At 40.7% G+C, this 19,464-nt stretch overlaps 1 protein-coding gene across 2 annotated transcripts in view; it reads right to left on the reverse strand.

Moving 5' to 3' along the window:
* The window catches only part of LOC308132089 (single-stranded DNA-binding protein 2), a 55,907-nt gene that overhangs the window by 4,354 nt on the left and 32,089 nt on the right, over positions 1–19,464 (reverse strand). Inside the window, exons 5-16 of one of the 2 annotated variants that reach the window (XM_080499043.1) lie at positions 5,638–5,724; positions 3,431–3,490; positions 3,265–3,331; positions 1,945–2,015; positions 1,680–1,747; positions 1,121–1,169; positions 1,003–1,038; positions 867–921; positions 695–765; positions 451–529; positions 339–367; positions 132–230 (exon numbers count right to left, since the gene is read on the reverse strand). In XM_080499043.1, the coding sequence (XP_080355169.1) occupies positions 132–230; positions 339–367; positions 451–529; positions 695–765; positions 867–921; positions 1,003–1,038; positions 1,121–1,169; positions 1,680–1,747; positions 1,945–2,015; positions 3,265–3,331; positions 3,431–3,490; positions 5,638–5,724 (771 nt within the window). The remainder of the gene's footprint in view (positions 1–131; positions 231–338; positions 368–450; positions 530–694; positions 766–866; positions 922–1,002; positions 1,039–1,120; positions 1,170–1,679; positions 1,748–1,944; positions 2,016–3,264; positions 3,332–3,430; positions 3,491–5,637; positions 5,725–19,464) is intronic. The other variant, XM_080499044.1, reaches the window with a different exon arrangement.

Consider the following 19,464-nt stretch of genomic DNA (forward strand, 5'->3'; position numbering starts at 1 on the left):
TTCCTGGAGGGAGTTCAGGTCAGGATTTATTGGTGTTTTACACAGATTTTATCCAAATGTCATGTGATGTTTTGGCAGCAAACACCCAGCGATCCCTCTGATTAGCCCACACAGTCAATAACACGTCTTACACTTTCATTCTGAAAAGGGTTAAGGAAATTTCCTCCCATCTCTCCGTCCTCCCTCGGGGTCCCGGGCTGGTTACTCATACTTAAGTTACCAGGAGAGTTCTGTTCAAAGAGAATGAAAAAAAAAACCCCCCAACAACTCAGTCGGACCAACTGCGAAGAAAACTACAGAAATCATCAGAACGGGAGCTGGCTATTGAAGTGTCTTACCTTCGGGAGACTGTCCATATCACCTGACCCTGTAAGAAGAGAAGGGATTATCAAATGTGTGATCAAATGAAGGCTCATATTTCATGTAGAAACACACACGCTCTCATTGTACCTAAAGATCCGTTCATGTGATGAGGCTCCATTCCAGCCATTCCCCCTAAAGGACCGTCGCTTCCTCCACCCATAGGGAACTGAAGTCCATGCACACGGGAGATAATGGTGACAGAATGGGCACGCAAATGAAAGTGCAGTACGACAAAATAATGTATGGAAATCAATTCAATCAATCCTTCTGGAACCATTTAAATTCAATACTGATTCAATGAAGGTAGAAATTATACTCAGAAATCTCTCACGTTTGGTCGGCTTCCACCAGGAGGGACTGTGTTTATCATTGTGTACATGTTGTCACCGGAGTTGGTAGAATCTAAAAAAAAAAAAAAAAAAAGACATGAAAAAAACATTAATAAGAAGACAGAAGTATATTACCATATGCAAACATAACAAACATTCATACAAACAGCTTACCTGCTGGACTTGGCATGATCGGGGTTCCTGGTGGTCCACCTCCCCCTGGAGGTCCCTGAAATCACAGGTTTTACATGAACTCATGTTTGACCGCCTCTTTGTGTAGAAAAGAGCACGTTAGACCGAATCCACATACCACATAACTTCCTGGTGATGCAGAGGAGTAGGGGGTCTGCGAAAACACAGAAATAAAAACATGAAGGGGCGTGAAGAGAACAAATCTTTTCATCAGGTTTCTGTGTTTGAGCTCTTACCGAGTTGGAGTTTGGAGGATTTGGCCAGGGTCTTCCACCACCAGGTCCCCTGGAACACACACACACACACACACACACACACACACACACACACACACACACACACACACACACACACACACACACACACACACACACACACACACACACACACACACACACACACACACACACACACACACACACACACAAAGTTTTGGCTGACTTCTTTGTTTCCACCTCTTTTGGACAGAGTTGGCAATAACAAGCTCATCTGGTGCCAGGAAAAAAAAAAGTGAGAAAAGAACGATGGGAACAAGTAAAAAAAAAAAAAACAACAAGTGAAGAAGAATAAATAGAGGAAAATCACGTCCCAATTCAACCTCCAGACCCTCGAGTACACCATGAAAAAAAAAATAAAAAAATGTACAAGGCAAAAAGCTGTGTGCAACGTATGTAGTGGGAAATGATGGATATTTGGGGTTTACTGCTAAAACTCGAACTCAGAGGATTGACCTTTACAAGAATGAAATACCCCCCACGTTTACTCATATTCATTTGTGTATGCATTCTCACTCACATGCTCATACCAGGCATCCCAGGACCAACCAGGGCGTTGAGTGGAGGTCTCATCCCGCCTCCATAATTCTGAGAAAAAAAACCCCATCACACTCAGATCCATAAAATAATAACATAAAGTGTTTTGCTTGAAACGTTCTTTTCAAATTCTACTTGCCTGAAAACACGAAAGCAAAATACTAATGAACAAAAGGCATAATGAACTTATTTGAACTAGCACAACAACAGCTTGTTCTACAAATCCTACAAATTGTGGTAGTCTATACCTGGGGCCCGAGCGGTACCATCCCTCTGGGTGGGGTCATCCTTTGCATCGGTCCCCCCATATTTGGATGTCCTGACACACAAAACAAATGTTGAATAAGTTTTTATATGAGGAACATATTCAGGATTAACGATTTCTGAAATTGGTTATGTTTGACTACTTGTAGCTAAACCCTAAGTCTGTCAAGGCAGTTTGTTAAAATTGCTTTTAGACAAAGATTCTTTTAGTTTTGTGCTTTTGTCTGTACAATATAGTGTTTTGAAATGATGGATGAAACCTGCATGTGTGGCAACACAGATTACGTAACATTTACGGTCGGCTGAGCTGCTGTTTTTCTGTTGTTAGGTTGGTTAAAACGCAACTGGAAATCCTGAATCTTTAATTCATGTGTCGTCTCGGGGCGGGAGTGGTGTGATAAAACAAGGGCCTTGTTGCTTTTTTTCAACCACAAATCTCATGAAGTGACTCCAATAACACTGCATTTCGAGAAAGTGTTTTTTATAAAGCCACCGTCTGATCTGCAGTCATGATGCATCAGTGTTGTTGAACTTCACTAACACTTTTATGGAAACAACAGTTAAAAAAATAAAATATAAAATATGTATCGAGATACAAAATCCCATCAAATAATACAAAAAATACACCAGGCCACCAGGTTCTAAATAGCAGTCTTCAAATATTCTTCATTAGCTCCATAGATCAGAAATACAATTATGCAATTGCATTTATGAGCCAGTGCAACAAAATGCCCAAATACTGTGAGGTTTATTTTTTAACTCCATTTAAGCAGTGAGTCTTTACTGAAACGTCAGCTAATACACAGCCCCAGGCCCAATGACAAATACTCATTTGATGGACCACGGTGAAACTTTAGGACTCTGACCGACTTTGGAGAATCTCGAGATGCAGCCTCGAGCAAAGTGGTAGTAAAACAGGGCATGCTATTTTAATAACAGATTGATTCGATCAAATAAAAGTGTTGTAAAATCTAAAAAGACACTATCTCTGCTCTCTACAACCACAATTAAGGAATAATTTAACATTCAATGATGTCAAATAGGCTTTTTTGTACCTTCCAAAGATATATTTCACTACAAATTAGGTAATTGTTGGTCTGGGCCAGAACTGATCTGCAGCACTCAGTGATTGCATGGAATATTTATATACAGTTTACAAGAGTTAATAGCCACACTGGGAATAGTTCTGTGAAGCCTGTTCAACATTAAAAGCACCATCAAGCTTTGATAGAACCTGTTGGTTCCAAAGCACCAAATAAAAGGCACGGCTGTGTCGTGTGTGTTTGACTGTGTGTAGTGCGTACCTTGCTGTCTTGTGGGATCCATTCCACTCGGTAGCATCGGCTGGCTCCCTGGAACTCCTCCAAGTCCCTACAGGGCAAACAGGATTCGGCGTAATTCAGTGTCATCATCACTGTCGCAGAGCAGATATGTCAGCATTACTCCTGCAGGTGTCAGTGTGGCTCTTACTTGATTGGGTAATCTCAGGGGCGGTCTGGGTCCTCCGGGGTACCGAGGTGACATAAATGGCTGAAAGAACAGTAAACACAGTATTCACATGTTCAATAAATGAAAAGGTGAAGACAAATAATGCTTGTGGTGACCTCTTTGGAATACCCAAACTGCACGAAAGCATTTTGCAACAGGAAACCAACCAAACCAGCTCCTATCAGCACCAACTGCTGATTTTTGGGCTCATTTGCCTTTAGCCACCGCTCCACGACGGCCGAGCAGGGGAACTGACCTCTTTCTCAATAGACTGACTTCACGGAAAGGCGACAACAGGCTAAAGGATGGACTGGTGGTCATGATGATGTCAGTGTGTGTGTGTGTGTGTGTGTGTGTGTGTGTGTGTGTGTGTGTGTGTGTGTGTGTGTGTGTGTGTGTGTGTGTGTGTGTGTGTGTGTGTGTGTGTGTGTGTGTGTGTGTGTGTGTGTGTGTGTGTGTGAAAAACTCCCGAGCAGCTGCGTGTGGGTTATCACTTGTGCTCGCCACAGACAGCAGCATCACTGTTGCCATGTCTGCTGAATTGAAGCCACTGTCGTTGGAAAGGCCCGCAGTACTACCATATGCCACTAGAGAGCAATGGTCCTCTTAATTTGATGCGCGTTTAAATCACTCTTGCCTGAGTCAAATGGCCATCGATAAATAAAGCGACTTCAGGTGCTACATTGTCTTGAAATATTATGTTTGGAAATAAATAAAAACTATTCGACAAAAAAAAGGCCAGAAATGGTGGAACGACTGATTCAGTTATTATAGGGAAGCAGTGAAGGTACAATAATCATTATCTGTCATCTGCATTCTTGTTTGGAAATAAAGTGGCACTCGTTACCTAAATCAGCTGGTGAGATGCTCTCCCTCGGGTCCTCTGAGTCTAAGTGGAGACCTGGCAGTGAGGTAACTGTTGCTTTTTTTCAGCTAACACAATTTGACAAGACCCCCGTCATCAAAGAGCAACTGTTCTTCAGAAGGAGACGGAAAAGGCTGCTCTAACTCACATTTGAGTTTTTGAAAGCGGAACTCAGAAACGACTGGGAAAGCTATTGATTTGAGTGTCAGACGTGGGCCTCTGAATCTGACTGATAACGACAGTTAATCAATATACAGCTGGAAGAGGCCTTCAGAGATGATCTGGACCAATGTGTGTGTTTTTGTCTCCTCTGGATTTATTGCCCCTGTCAAACTCTGTTTTTCTCTCTGTTTTGGGAAGATACACTGCAATTCACCCACACGTGAATAAATGTAGACCGAACACGTTCATAGGGCATTTTGTTGATGTACAGTCTCTGTACAAATACGTCCGTGTGTGTGCCCGTGTGGATGTATCTATCACTGTTGTGGGGACGTCAATGCTCACTAAAGTCACTTGTCATCCTAATAGGGATAAAATAAAGTTCACATCAAGAACATTATTGAATATCTGAATAAATACAATTCAGTGTAATACCCATTTATGTGACATTTACACAAGAAAATGACACATAATTCACAGTTTCCAGCTTGAAGTGTCTGTAAAACATACAGATGTGACAGATGACTTACATCCTACGGAATACAACTGCCCTGCTATACCATGGCAGTTCCTGAAATATGACTCACTAAAAGCATCGGACATTTCTTTGAAAACATGCACTGGTTTCATATCGGCAATGTTTTGCTCAAGCATGGGTTTTCATAGATTATTCATGATATTTCCAAGTTAAATGCATCAATCTGGTGAACTGACGGGCAAGAACAGATGCAGAGACAGTCAGTGGGCACAACAAACCAGCAGCACTTATCTCAATGTTTAGTAGAATACTTCAATACATCGTCAGACCTCAACACAAATATGGTCACCTTCTCTCGAAGGAGTTTAGACAAAAGCAAGTTTCATTGTCAGATAAAGGTTGGCGTGAGCCAGTCTTTGTGACTGAGTTTGAGAAATTCAGTAATGAATGTAAATCAACACAATGTCCATAAAATATATGAACACAGTGCACGAGTCCTCTTTGATATACTTCAAGTGGTTGTTCTGGTAAGCATGTTTTTGTGTGTGTGTGTGTGTGTGTGTGTGTGTGTGAGTGTGTGTGTGTGTGTGTGTGTGTGTGTGTGTGTGTGTGTGTGTGTGTGTGTGTGTGTGTGTGTGTGTGTGTGTGTGTGTGTGTGTGTGTGTGTGTGTGTGTGTTGTATACCTGAAAGAACCCTGGAGGGACAGGACCCACTGGCATTCCCTCTCCTGCAGGCAGGTTCCCGAGCACGGGGCTTGGAGCTGCTGCACTCTGTTCGTGGCAAAAACACACACGCACACGCACACGCACACGCACACGCACACGCACACACACACAGAAGAATACTTCAACACACTTCTCAAACTTACAGTATGTGCTATACAACACACTCGACACCTCTCTGCTCATCACTCGGGGAAAAGAAACCTTTCGTTGAGTACTGTACTTGTAGTTGTGTACACAGCTGCTGCAGCTGTGTTAAGAATGTTCTTTTTCTTTCTTTTTTCATTTTTTTTTGCTGCTTCGCCTTCACTAGAGTTCAGAGGGAATCCTTGTGTTTGACGTTGTTGTTTGATTTGGTTTCTGTGCTCCTTTGCACATTATGGTTATAAAATAATGTTTAAATACAGTGTACAGCAAGAATCAAGTATCCAATAGAATATAAAACAAGTAAAACTGGAACTAGATCAATAATAATGTAATGTACTACATCACTGAGGTCCCTACTCTGCACAATAAATGGCCCTATTTCACTTTTGATAGTTTAAATACACTTTTATGATCAGACTCAAGGTCTTAAATACAGAGTTGACGTTTACACAGTAGTATTGGCACTTTAGTTCACTTTATCAAACCATGTTGTACACGATTACACACCCCATTGTGAACACGCTACCACCTCAGTGATGCAAAGACAAATCTAAAAAAAAATAAAAATAAAAAAAATAAAAATTGAGAAACTTTGCAATAAATTGGTTGTCTTCCATTTCTATCCTGCCGTCTCTCCTTCAGTCACGCATATACATCTTATGTTCTGCAGATGCTGTGCCAGGTTGGCTCAAGTTTATTTTTACACATTGTGTTTTTTGTTGTGCTTGTCCCAGACGGGTGGTGCTGGATCATTTCAGTGCTGCCTGTGTCTGCTTCCTGTGGTATTGTACTACGAACCCGAAGTTACCACCCAGCGCTGGCCTCTTCCTCATCCTCTTTAGGAGAACGCAGCAGACAGCATGCAGTGTAGAGAGTGCACCTCCATATATATGATAATATGTGTCCACAGGGAGCACACAAAGACAGGATGTCTGCATCTGTGTGTGTGTGTGTGTGTGTGTGTGTGTGTGTGTGTGTGTGTGTGTGTGTGTGTGTGTGTGTGTGTGTGTGTGTGTGTGTGTGTGTGTGTGTGTGTGTGTGTGTGTGTGTGTGTGTGTGTGTGTTTCTGCCCACTCTCTCTGCTCTGTTTTTCTGATCTTTCTTCTCACTTTCTTTCCCTCTCTGAAGGAATCGGCTGGGTGTAAAGAGCTCCAGTGAAATTCACCCACAGTCTCTGAAGTTTCCGCCAGCTGACTTTTTAGGTCAGACAGGAACAAGGTTTAATCACAGCCGAGATAAAAGCAGACTGACGACACTCCGGTATCCTGCTCTGCTCCACCCCGCCACCCTCGCTATATTCCCTCAGCTTCCCTCGTTCTCCCTCACATCTCTCATCGTTAATGTTCGGCAACAAGGACCGGGATGTCGTGCAGTTTCTGGATTTCACATTCTGCTGCAAACACAGCCTGTATTTGTCTCAGCAGACGAATGTACAGATGGACACAGATGGATAATGTATCTCCATGGTTCAGTGGTGAGAGGCTGGATTTGGTGTGCTTGTGTGTCTGAGCAGACAACATGTACAGCATCAAGTGTCTGTTGTAATTTTGTGAGCGATTTTTTTTTTTCCCCCTGTTTCTTTTGGACTCCTCTCTCGCACCCTGGATTACCCAGAATGCATCTGCTCCCTGGCAGCCTGGAGGTCTGCTGAGTTTGCTTCACACAGAGGGAAAGAGGGAGGGAAAGAGGACAAAGCAGAGATTATGAAAATGTGCGTGTACGTGGTGTGTGTGTGTACGTGGTGTGTGTGTGTGTGTGTGTGTGTGTGTGTGTGTGTGTGTGTGTGTGTGTGTGTGTGTGTGTGTGTGTGTGTACTTCATGTTCGTGCAGAAAAAGTGGAACTCGGAGAGCAAAAGAAAAAAAAAAAGAAAATCTACCTGACCTGCTGACAAAGCAGCATTTTTCCAAATACAGCAATGAGGAAAAATAAATAAATAAAAAAACAACAACAACACGCTAGGATATCTCCCGGCCTCAAAAAACCAGTTCTACCCTCCATGCATGGAAAACAAAAACAAAACACTGGCAACGACTCTGTGAATACCAAGATTTTCTCTTCATGATGGCAAACCAGACAAATAACAGGTAAATTAAAGTGAATGACAATGAAAAGGATTTGAAGAATTTGTTTTTAGAAGAGCAAAGATACATTTCACTTGTGGAATAGTGATTAATGGTCATGTCAAATTAGTACAGTTCATGTTCGAAGTGGTTCGGTTATATACCTGTTTTCTCTGACTGCATTCGATGAGGAAATTGGCTCAAACCTTAGAGACACTATTAAAGCAAAGCTGAGCTTGAGGAGGACAATGAGGAGGGGTTGGTCTCGCCTTGCCCTGCTGATAAACCCAAAACCAGCAACAACACTTATCAGCATCTGTGCAGCTCAATAATTCATGTTCGATTACGATAACGAACTGAGGTGTAACAAATGTATTCAGAGAGTCTTATGAGCCATTTTCCTAAATACCTAAACTGGACTTTACATGATAGAATAAAACTTAATGAGCATATTTTCAGATATTCCAACAATTTCTGCCAAAAATGTACTGGTTCAACTAAACCAATATGCCAGATTGATTTGATTCGAAGTTTTATTTCGAACATGTAAAAAACAAAACAAACCCCCGCCCTAAAAAACAGAACATCCAATTACATAAACAATATAAAAGGGTCAGCACCATATGTCTTTCACATGCACGAAAAGGAGTTGAAAGAAGACATGCTTATTTAATCCTACCCCTTCGCATCATTGTCGTTATCTTTAAGATTCTTTTAAGTTATTTCACAAGTTGCTATATCTTTTATAAAATACATGCTTTTATACCTCTGAAAGAAAAAAAACTCTCCATAGGTTTATTTTAACTTTGTATTTATGGAATCAATTATAGATTTCAAATATCCATCTTCAGTACTGGTATTAAACCCACGAAAGAACATGCAAATTCAAGAAAAAAGGGCCCCCAAGCACAGACTAACAATAATAAAAAGCCCAGAAACCCCAGGGGATATTCTCGACAGTGAAGCAAGAGTGCTAAAAACTACACTACCCTGCATCTCTCGTATTCCGATTTTCACTTCTACAATTGCAGTACAGACATAAACAAAAAAAAAATAAAACCTCAGTCCCACAGTAATACATATCACTCTCAGAGCTGAACACATTAACATGTGACCTCATGGTGTCCCTGTGAAGCTCTGTAAACAGACTCTCTGAAGTCACTCCAGTCCAACTGTTGGCCTCAATACAGCTGGGAAGTGTTCGTAACAGACAGACAATGGAACTCTACATTTTGTCAAACTACAAGGCCTCGCATCGCTCCAGAGTTGATCTTCATCCCGATATTATATTCTTCGACATGCTGATGAGACTCGGTAGTGCTCATTGCCTTTATCAGCTGACTTGTGCATAGTTAGAGACAGGAGAATGTAATGTTTGCTCCACAGATAACAACAAAGCCGATGGTTTAATTAAACACGCTCCGGCCTTTACTCCGCAGTCACTCCAGTCCGTGGTTGATTGTGTCGACAGTGTGATTGTAGGGCTTCACCTGATATAATGTGACCTCGTCGATGTGGGCTAATCAGCCCATGTTCGCCCCTACATGAGGTGATCAGGAAGTCGGTGTACTGCATGTTCTCATTTATACATGTAAGTGAATTCCGCTGAATTCCACTGAATGAATTCCTGTTTGCCACTTCTGTTTTAATTCAGATTCACAGCCGAGCTCAACATATTCCAGCACTTAACCTCTACAAACAAAAAGGCCCTGCAGATTGTTACACACTGTTAATGAGTCTATCATTTGCACCTCTCACACATCAATGTTTACACTTCTTTGACAGGGCTAAGTGAGAGGAACAATGAAATATTGAGCTGGTTGCGGTTTTTTTCTACACCGTACAGTGTGAATGTAACTGTCAGCACAGCCGCAGTGAAGTGAGTGTCGGTACATTTTTGACTTCAGTTTAAACACAATCAACGACTGCTGCTAATTTCCACCGCACTCCATCCGATAGAGTTCATTGCAGATTCAATTTGTGAACAAATTGCGGGGCCCATTATAGGAGCCAGACTACCTTACAAAGGAAATTCTCATTTGTTGAACGCAATCTACGTTTTCCTTCCTGCACGGTTTTTGTCTCAAATTCCTTCAGCTTATTTAACAGTTTTACTCCTTCATCTTTGTGTCTGTCTTTTCCTTTTGTTCACTTTCAAAAAGCTTTATTTGTACTGTTCAGAAAATAATCAACCGTACTGTCTTTGTCACATCCGAAATTGTGGTTTGATTTGACATCAGTGTTCTGCGTTTTGTTGTGTATGATAGTTCCTACATTGTGCTAGCCGCCGCTCTAACTTAAAGGTGTTTGTGATGAAACCCGAGGCAGTGCGTCGGCCCCCGCATGTCCTCAGATGAACACCTGCATCTCCTGGCAAACCCATTTGTTGCATAAATTATTCAAAACACCTCCCTCCAGGAGAACACTACAGTATGCCAGACATACACAACATGACATACAGTAAGACACGCTACAACAACACTGAAAGTGCACTAATGCGCCCTCGATGAAGGCATCATGTCCAAATGGAGGGGAAATGAGATCAGTGCTTGAAAAAGCATGCATAAATAGATACAGATGTTCAGGATTTAACAACAGTGTATTTTCTCATGTGAGCTGCAGAGCTAAAGGTCGACAAAGTCAGTATGTGTCTTTTTCCTCCTGTAGTCAAAACAACACGAAGCACACACAAAAGCAAAAAAAATAAAAAATAGCATGTTTCATATCAGCAACAAAAAAATGTTAAGTTTGACTCTGCGTTGCTCAAGCTTAGATTTCAATGAGAACAAAAACAGCCACAGTGTATTCTATCCATTAGAGCTTACACACTTGACAACTATTCATTTATTTTCTTTCGCTTTACATGGAAGTCAAATGATAAAAACACACCGTCTTCCAAGAGAAAATATTTTAAATAAATCCATTGAAGGAACTGCAGACATTTAAATTAAGTTCAATTACGCTACTGCTCACCACTTTACAACTTAATCAGACTTTCTCTATACTACATTCACAGTACACTAATCCCATCAGACTAAAAGGGCCCAGTAATACTTAATGAGATAACTTGCAAACTCTTTCATCGTTATATGTTTACAGATTGTGTCCCGAGCTAATCTCTGTGTATGTGTGTATGTGTGTGTGTGTGTGTGTGTGTGTGTGTGTGTGTGTGTGTGTAAAGGTGGGGAGTCATTTTCATTCAATACTGCAGAGACTGAGAGACACTCAGATGCGTGAGTAGAATCTCAAAAGCCTGTCTGTGTCTACCTAGAGAGGTCTCTCTCTCTCTCTCTCTCTCTCTCTCTCTCTCTCTCTCTCCACCTGCATCGGTTGTTGTCTGCTTTCTCCACCTCACGCAAAACAGCTTCCTCTCAATTTGTCTTATTCATACACCAGCCCATAGCAGTAATTTTCTACCACACACCTAGAAATATAGATTGAAAGGACATGTTTGTGTTTACAAATCCCAGCATTGCCATTGTTGTCATCTTCTTCCATTGTTGTACAAACATTAATAGAAAGAAGCTGTGATAAGGGGTTAGGTATGAAAATATGCATTGTCATTATTGCAGTATAATTCGAATTACTCATGTATTGAGAACGATTCACAAATACAGATGATATTTTAGTGATCAAGTGGTTTTATAAGCATTCATTTCTTTTTACATGCTATATTTGTATTATTTAAACCATTGCTTTGATATATAAAATTACTTCAAACAAACAAGATTTTATATGACAGGTTTACATGTGCCTATTTTTATACATATTTCCATTCTAATATACTGATTTATATAAGTATATTTATATCACTTTATATAGTTTAAGAATGTGTAACTACAATAATATGTAATCTGATGTGTTGCACTACTAGATTTTTATAAAATGTACAATTCATTTTTATAAATATTTTTGGGATATCTATATGAAAAAGGTTTTCTTTTTGGCATAACCCTTGAATATGTTGATGTTGTCAATATCATCATTACTCTTTCAGTCAATGAAATACATATATTGACTCATTATTTTATTGAGAGATCACAGTTAACGATCACAGTGAACATGGAGTCTTGAGTAACAGCCAAACAATGGCAAAATTGGAAAAAAAAATAAATGATAGCAGGGTGAAGTTTAAGCAACGAGTTGAGTGACTTCTCCTTCGGTGTGTTTAAGAGCAGCTGTGGGTGCGGGGGAGGTTTGGGGTGTGGACGGGTTACCGCCGAGTCTCAAGGCCACTCGGAGTACTTCAGGATCTACAAATGACACACTACACAGGAAGGAACTCCGTCCCTCCTCTCTCTTCCTCCTTCCCGCTCCCTCCATCCGCTAAAATGCCATTAGTCCACTTCCTGAAGAATTGAGGAGGGGGAGGAGTGGAAAGAAGAGATGCTGCCATTCTGTATGTCTCTCTCTCTCTCTCTCTCTCTCTCTCTCTCTCTCTCTCTCTCTCTCTCACCCACATGCACGCTGCAACAGGACAAACACACATTCACATATGCACATTAAAGTGTGAGAGCGGAAACCCAATAAGAAGATTGATTTTGCCATTAGTGTATATGTATGCGCAGAATTTAACTTCATAGCTTGTCAATCATTTGTCAAAAGCACAGCTACACAATTGAGGTTCCAGAAAAGCCTGACAGGCAGCAAAGAACAGGGACACACAAAATGAAAAAGAGGAGAAAGTGTGGTAGCAGTGCAGAGATGTGGATGGACTGGTTTTAAAACGCCGTCATGGCGAGACTGATCAACAAACTCCTGATGGAAACAGACTTTTTAAAATCCCCCTCTGACATTGCTATCAGGAACACACTGTATGGTATATCAGAACAAGACAACAGAAAGTGGAAAAAATGTTGTATGTGTATGCGCTCCATCCCGGACCTCTGCTGTTCAGCCACATTGGCACATTTATTCACAACAGAGTCGCCGCAAAGAGTTTGAAACAAATCTCAAGTCCATTAAAACGAGCGGAGTCACAATCTAAATTTACTGGATGGAAGCCACACATGTTTGATGATGTTCAGACATTAAGTCGAAGACAAATTTCAGTTTGATGAGATGTGAGTGGCAAATACAATGGTTTATGGATGTGAACACTATAAAGATATAAAGATATTAATGACAAAATGACAACAAATGTTTTAAAAGGACATTTAACCTCAAGCTTGATTTAATGAGGCAAATAATCAAAATACATATATAAAAAAAGCAAAGCAAACAAATGTGCAACACTTTGCGACATTATGGTGCTTATCTGTACATCACAGCTGCTGGCTTTGATCGCTGTTCGGATACATTTATGGGAGCATCAGTCCCGATCCTGACTGACATTGTGATGAATCATTATTATCTTATTAGTTTCACAGTAAAAGCTGTAATGATTTGGCAATGTAGGACAAGAGGGATCCCACTTGAAAGCGCCGTATAAGTGTTAAGAAAAACTGTGGAAGTCAAACATGTTCAGCAGCTTTTGTCACGTTGATAAATGATCAACAAATAGAAAAAGGAGTTTGTTTAATAACTGAACATGTGAACACGCTGCTTTTGTGCACTCTCGACTTTGAAGAGGAAAAACAGGGGACATGACGGATATGAGGAGCGGAAATTAGTTTTTTGTGTGTATGAACTAATGAAAGGCTAATTTCTCTCCTCTGAATTTAGTGTTTTCCTTTTCTTTTCTTTTTTTTTTTTTTAATAAGGCACAACATCCTTGGCTCTCACTGTTCCCCGCCTCACTCTTTCATAATCTTTGTAATCTCCATCACCGCCTGCAGCACATTATCCTGCACTACAGAATTCCTACCACCACACAGACACTCTCTAGTGTAACATTACAGGTGATTACCTGGTAAATGGCAGCACAGCGCTAATCTACTTGGTCTCACGGGGCGATAACCGGCGGGGTGATATCAACTGCACAAGGGGTGACAGAGAAGGAGGCCACTCGCCCCCGTTTCTTTTTTATCACTGATGTCATTATCGACCCCTTGTAAACATGTCTGAGGCGGCGAGGAGCCGTACAATACGTGAGGTGGAGCCACGCGCCGATGCTCTGTCAGATACACACACAGAATAGAAAATGATAGTCACTTTGGCGCTCGGGTGTCATGCATCTCCCACAACTACTTTCCGTGGTTCAACAACACTGTGGGGGAAGATAAGGTAGAACCAAACAGAGAAGAGGCTTTTAAATGAACGGGACTTCTTCAAGCCTCTTCTGATCCCTTCAGGACTCACCACATCAGATTTAACCCCACCTCCTAACTCCTACACCCATCTGCATGTTCTCCTTCACTACATCCATTAATCTTCCCTATATCTTTATCTCCGGACTGCTCGATCTATACAGCTATTTGGTCATAGTGAAAGTGAGGCGATCAGAAAGGCTGGTACAAACCACGAGGAAAGAGTTATCTCATCTTGTACTCCTTCTAGTACTATGAGGCCAGACATAAGAGACACCACGAGATAAGGATATAGCTGTCTATAACAGCAAAAAGAAGAAAAAAAAAAGAAATCACTGAGGTTAGTTGGGGTCAAAGAGATAACACACCAGTTTGATCGTGTCAGCGTTTTCTCTTGCCCTCCTACTTTCTCGGTGCAGTTTTGCTGCTACTTCTGCAGCCCAGCCTCCGGATGATTCACTCTAATCCCTGACACACACGTAAACTGTGAGGTTGCTGCTGTGTAAACTTTTGCAGCTTTTCTATAACTTTTCCCCCAGTAGGGCAAGGGAAGGCTCAATGTTTAAGTACACATTGTACAATGGGAGAAAAGCATTTTTTGATTTCACACTAAAGTGTTTTTATTTTTATTTTTCTTTTGCAAAAAAATACATTGTAAACCAAGAAATGGTCTTGAAACATTGCGCATGTGGCTGAACATGTAAAAGCTCAGATGCGATCTCATTTACTCAAACACTTGGGGACAAAAACAGATGCTCCTGACTAAGGCCCCTATTTGCATAATCAATAATCATAACTGCACTCAAATAGAAAGTACTCTCCTGCATCCCGCAGCCGTGTTGCGACTTTTATTCCTCCCAATGCCATCTTGTTGTTTTCCTGGCCTCAGTTAACCTCTGCCCTCCACTCTTATCTCAGCCTCTGCCCAATGCAGCGCAGCAAAGCATGTATATGTCAACATCACACAAACACTCCATCTCGGCATGTCTAAACATGCATGTGACATGACTCAGCGTAATACACCGGTGGAAAACACACTCCTTAGAGGCTGCAGGGTAGTGTGCAACAGGCCCAGTAAAAGGGGGAGCAGCCGACATAAAGAGGAATGTAGAAAGCAAGAGAACAAGGACAGAGATAGGCAGAAGGAACGAAGAGGAGGGGAGGGGGGGGAAATTCTGATGTGAGAGACGGGATGAAGCCGTGCACAGAGAGTGAAGGGGAAAAGCAGAGGAGAGGTGCAGGAGCAGCAGAGTAGGAGACTGTACTGGTTCTTTTTGTTTGTTTTGGGTTTTTTTATATACGTATATATAAAATGCTGGAGTATAAGCAGCACTGCACACAGTATGCACTCAAACAAAGAAATTTCTCCTGCATTTTTTAAAACACTGTTGAAGACCATGACAAGGATTTTCACTGTGTTCAACCTATGGAAACTCCCTTTCTTTTTCTCCCCTCTTTCCCTCTTCGCTTGGCTCGCTCTTCATTGCCATGGCAATGATGTTACAGTGAGTCACCTCCACATCTCCCTCCTCCTCGACACCGCCTGGAAGGAACAGGGTGTAAGAGAGAAAGATAGAGAGATGAGGACAGAAACAGAGAGAGAGAGAAAGCAGGAGAGAGAGAGAGTGAGAGAGAGAGAGAGGTGGCGGTAGGAGGAGGAGAAGGAGGAGGAGGAGGAGGAGGAGGAGGAGGAGGAGGAGGAGGAGGAGGAGGAGGAGGAGAAAGTACTGTTTCCCTGGAAACAGACTGGGGGTCTCTGCAACCCCCATTGGTTCTCCACTGGTTGGAATCAGCTTGTTACCCACAATACTTGGAGCCGACAGAGTCTCTGTTTCCAGGTTGTCTCTGTCCACTCTGTTATTCTACATCTGTACACATGTATGCAACCCCCCCCCCCCCCCCCCCCCCCCCCAAAAAAAAAAAAAACAAAAAAAAACAAAAAAAAACAAAATGAGGTGCTGGTAGAAATTCACAAAATTCTGGATTGAGTTGCCATTACAGTGATCAGTCACCCAAAGCATTTGTTCGAAGATTTAGCAATTACAGTGCTTAAAATTCTGTATGTTTGGCTGAATTTGTATTCAAGAGTACAATATTTTCAAAACATTTAGCCAGTTAAAAAAAGTAAAAATAGGCGTGTGTGTGTGTGTGTGTGTGTGTGTGTGTGTGTGTGTGTGTGTGTGTGTGTGTGTGTGTGTGTGTGTGTGTGTGTGGTACAGAAGAATGATGAATGTTAATTCAGGAGATATGAAAATGGAACATGGCATATGGTTGAGCCTTGCAATTAATTGTAAAGCTTTATCTGAAATAACAAAGTCCCGCAATCAAAAGCATAACAGCAAGGAAACAGGATCAATAAAGTGGATAATTAATGTGGGGATATATATATATATGTTATTTTTATTAACTGTCACTTAACCAGACTGTTTCTGTTAGAAAAGAGTATTGACATTAAATATCTGTTGAATAACATCTTTTCCATGTTGAAAACAAAACAATTTGATTAAATCTCATGAAATTACAATGACAAAAATAAAATCTTGTGTACTGGTTAGGCACACAAGAAAAGTATACAGCAGGAATTAAGACAAACACAAACAAGCTCAGTGAATTTCATGGCAATCTGCACCTCTTGTTTTGATATTTCTTGGGTACAAGTAGAAATTTTACCCAGGAAAGGTCAGCTCGTACTGCCATCCTTGCGGAGCTACGGGGGAATTAAACATTAATTATTAATCATCTCAGCATAACCACATTTTATTGCAGATTTCTTGGAAGTATTATGTGCAACTGTGTTGTTAAGTTTACACAACATCAATATGCAGAGAGTGGAATGGGGTAAACGGCTGTTTTATGACACTAATACCTATTATCCAAGCAGCGGTTCAATCAGAATAACCACAGAAGGAAAGAACATGCAACGTCTCTGGTCGTACGTTATTCTGATAAATTAAATTAGCCTGTGTCCTTAAGTGTAATAATATACCCTTGAAATTTCCCCACATGTTTTCCATTGCTGACAGGCGCTGCTTATAGTTTAATACTGTCCTTTAGTGTCTCTCAGACAGAACTGTACAGCATGTGTGCTTATCAAACACTAAGAGTGCCTCAGTATGTAAATGAATGAAGCGGTCCTGCATGTTGTTACATATTTACGAATCTGTGTATCTTGCAGCTTTACAATAATGGCGGTGTATGTGTGCCGCAGTTAAATTGAGCGGTGTGAATACATTTCCATTCGTGAGTGGGAGAGTATGATTGTTGGATGTGGCAGCGTGAGTCGGGCCATTTTTATCAAAGAGGCTTTGCTCCTGGCACTGCCTCTTGATCTCTTCTTCTCCTCTAACTGCTGTGTGCCTGCTATCTCCCACAGCGATGCCATACATTGATACCAGGCTCCCCGTGCTATAATGCTTCCCCGCAACACTGCGGGCTGGCTATTGCACACTTTGCATCTGCTCATTCTCCACTCCATCCATCTGTCATAGTCTTTGTACGTCTTAAGTTATTTAGCCTTGTGCATATAGTCAGCGGGGCGTGATCACGATGTTTTGTTTTCTCCTGCAGCTTTACCGATTTGGCAACATCTTAAAACAGTACTCCACATTCTGGCTGTTTAGTATCTCAAGAAATCCTTAAGAAGGATCTGAGTCTAATCCACTCTACTATACAAATGGAGCACACTACTTGCAGTAAAATTTTAATATTTCTGTATTCCACTGTATTTCTCTTGCAAATCTTTGGTCTTTTTAGCTAGTCTTTTTGAATTTGATCTCTGTTTTTGCTGCGGAAATGGCAATAAACAAATGTGCATACATTGTTTTGAAATAATAACAAAAAGTAGTTTTGGTGATTACTCCTAGATTCACATACACTCAAAACTTCCACATTTTTTAAAACTTCATTGTGGTCATTACAGCCTCCGGTTACAGAAAAACAAAATAAACAACATCTGATCTTGTAGAATATTGTTACAGTATGAAACACCGTATTTTGGATTGCCATAACTTATGAAATAACAAATATTTCAGTTTGTGGGTATTTTTTCAATGTAGTTTAACCATAAATGGATATGGAGAGAGAAAAAAAAAGAATTCTTTCATTGTATTCTAAAGTTTTGATAAACCTGTACCTGTATTTTGTCTGATGAAATGTTGTCAGTATTTCAAGCATGTCAAGTATGTTTTGTTCTAATTTATTATTACCAGGAGATCTAAATGTACTCCAACTTCTATATCGCATACATGCAAATTTCCTCCGCCAGTAATTCATTTACCCTGTAATGAAAAAAACGATTGACGCAATAAGTGGTAGACGAGCTATTAATTAAAATAATTAAACCCCACTTGTTTGTGCTTGACTTCACAGGATTGACACTCTTGTTTTAAGCATTTTCTCTTAAAGAATTGATTCCAGGTTCACACACTGTCAAAGCAGTCAAAAGTAGACAAATGTCCAGTAACACGGTGCCTTCTAAAAAATACTTTGACCTAATTCTGAAGAAATTGATTTCCTTCTTCGCAAAGTCCTTATTTCCTACGTGAGGCTTTTACTACCAAACACCGGCGACAGTTACAGCTCATTTTTATCTGTCAGTTTCACAGCACAGCCAGTACAACTGTCAGACACTGATAATCTGAAATCAGTCAGGCATCTTTCCTGGAGGAGTTCAAGTCAGAGTGAAACTCCCAAACTCCCCAAATATTTCCAATCCGTCACTCTTTCTTTCACCATTATGAATGAGTAGATTTCACTTCTTGCAGAAAAAATACACGCGGCTAATATAAACAGTATTATTATTCTGTGAATTGCCAACCACACAGATGCAACAATGCATCCACACACTTGAAATGAGTCACTTGATGATTTATGTACTGTGCTTCCAATAACTGAACCATTTTTCAGTACGGCAATCACTTAATGTGGGTTCCAATGTGGCAAAATAATATGCTTAACATAATCTTACAAACAGTTACATGTCCACTATGCCGTTTCTAACACTCTGGATATAATTTTAACAATTACAGAGTTATGAAAAAAATGTTTGTTGTTACTAAAGAAATTTGCATTCTGTCGAAAATGGGACAAGATTTCTGATTAATTTCTCTTCACACATTGCAATACATTTGCAATAGTATGCATTTAAACTTGACTGAGTTGTTGGTTGATTGCCGTCAACTTGCAAAACAACAATGTAAAGAAAATCCTGAACTGACCTACACACTCATTACCAGGCCAAACACTAGATTTTAAAAATAACTTGTTTCAATGCTATGGGATATTGCAAATGGAAAACCATTTGTTTAGTTTAGAGAACACAATTTACAAAGCACTTAACAGAACTGTAAACTGCCTTTCTGATGCCCGAGAAGCCTTGTCTGCAGATGGAAAT

The sequence above is a fragment of the Blennius ocellaris genome (genome assembly GCF_963422515.1).
Source record: "Blennius ocellaris genome assembly, chromosome: 7".
Lineage (NCBI taxonomy): Eukaryota > Metazoa > Chordata > Actinopteri > Blenniiformes > Blenniidae > Blennius > Blennius ocellaris.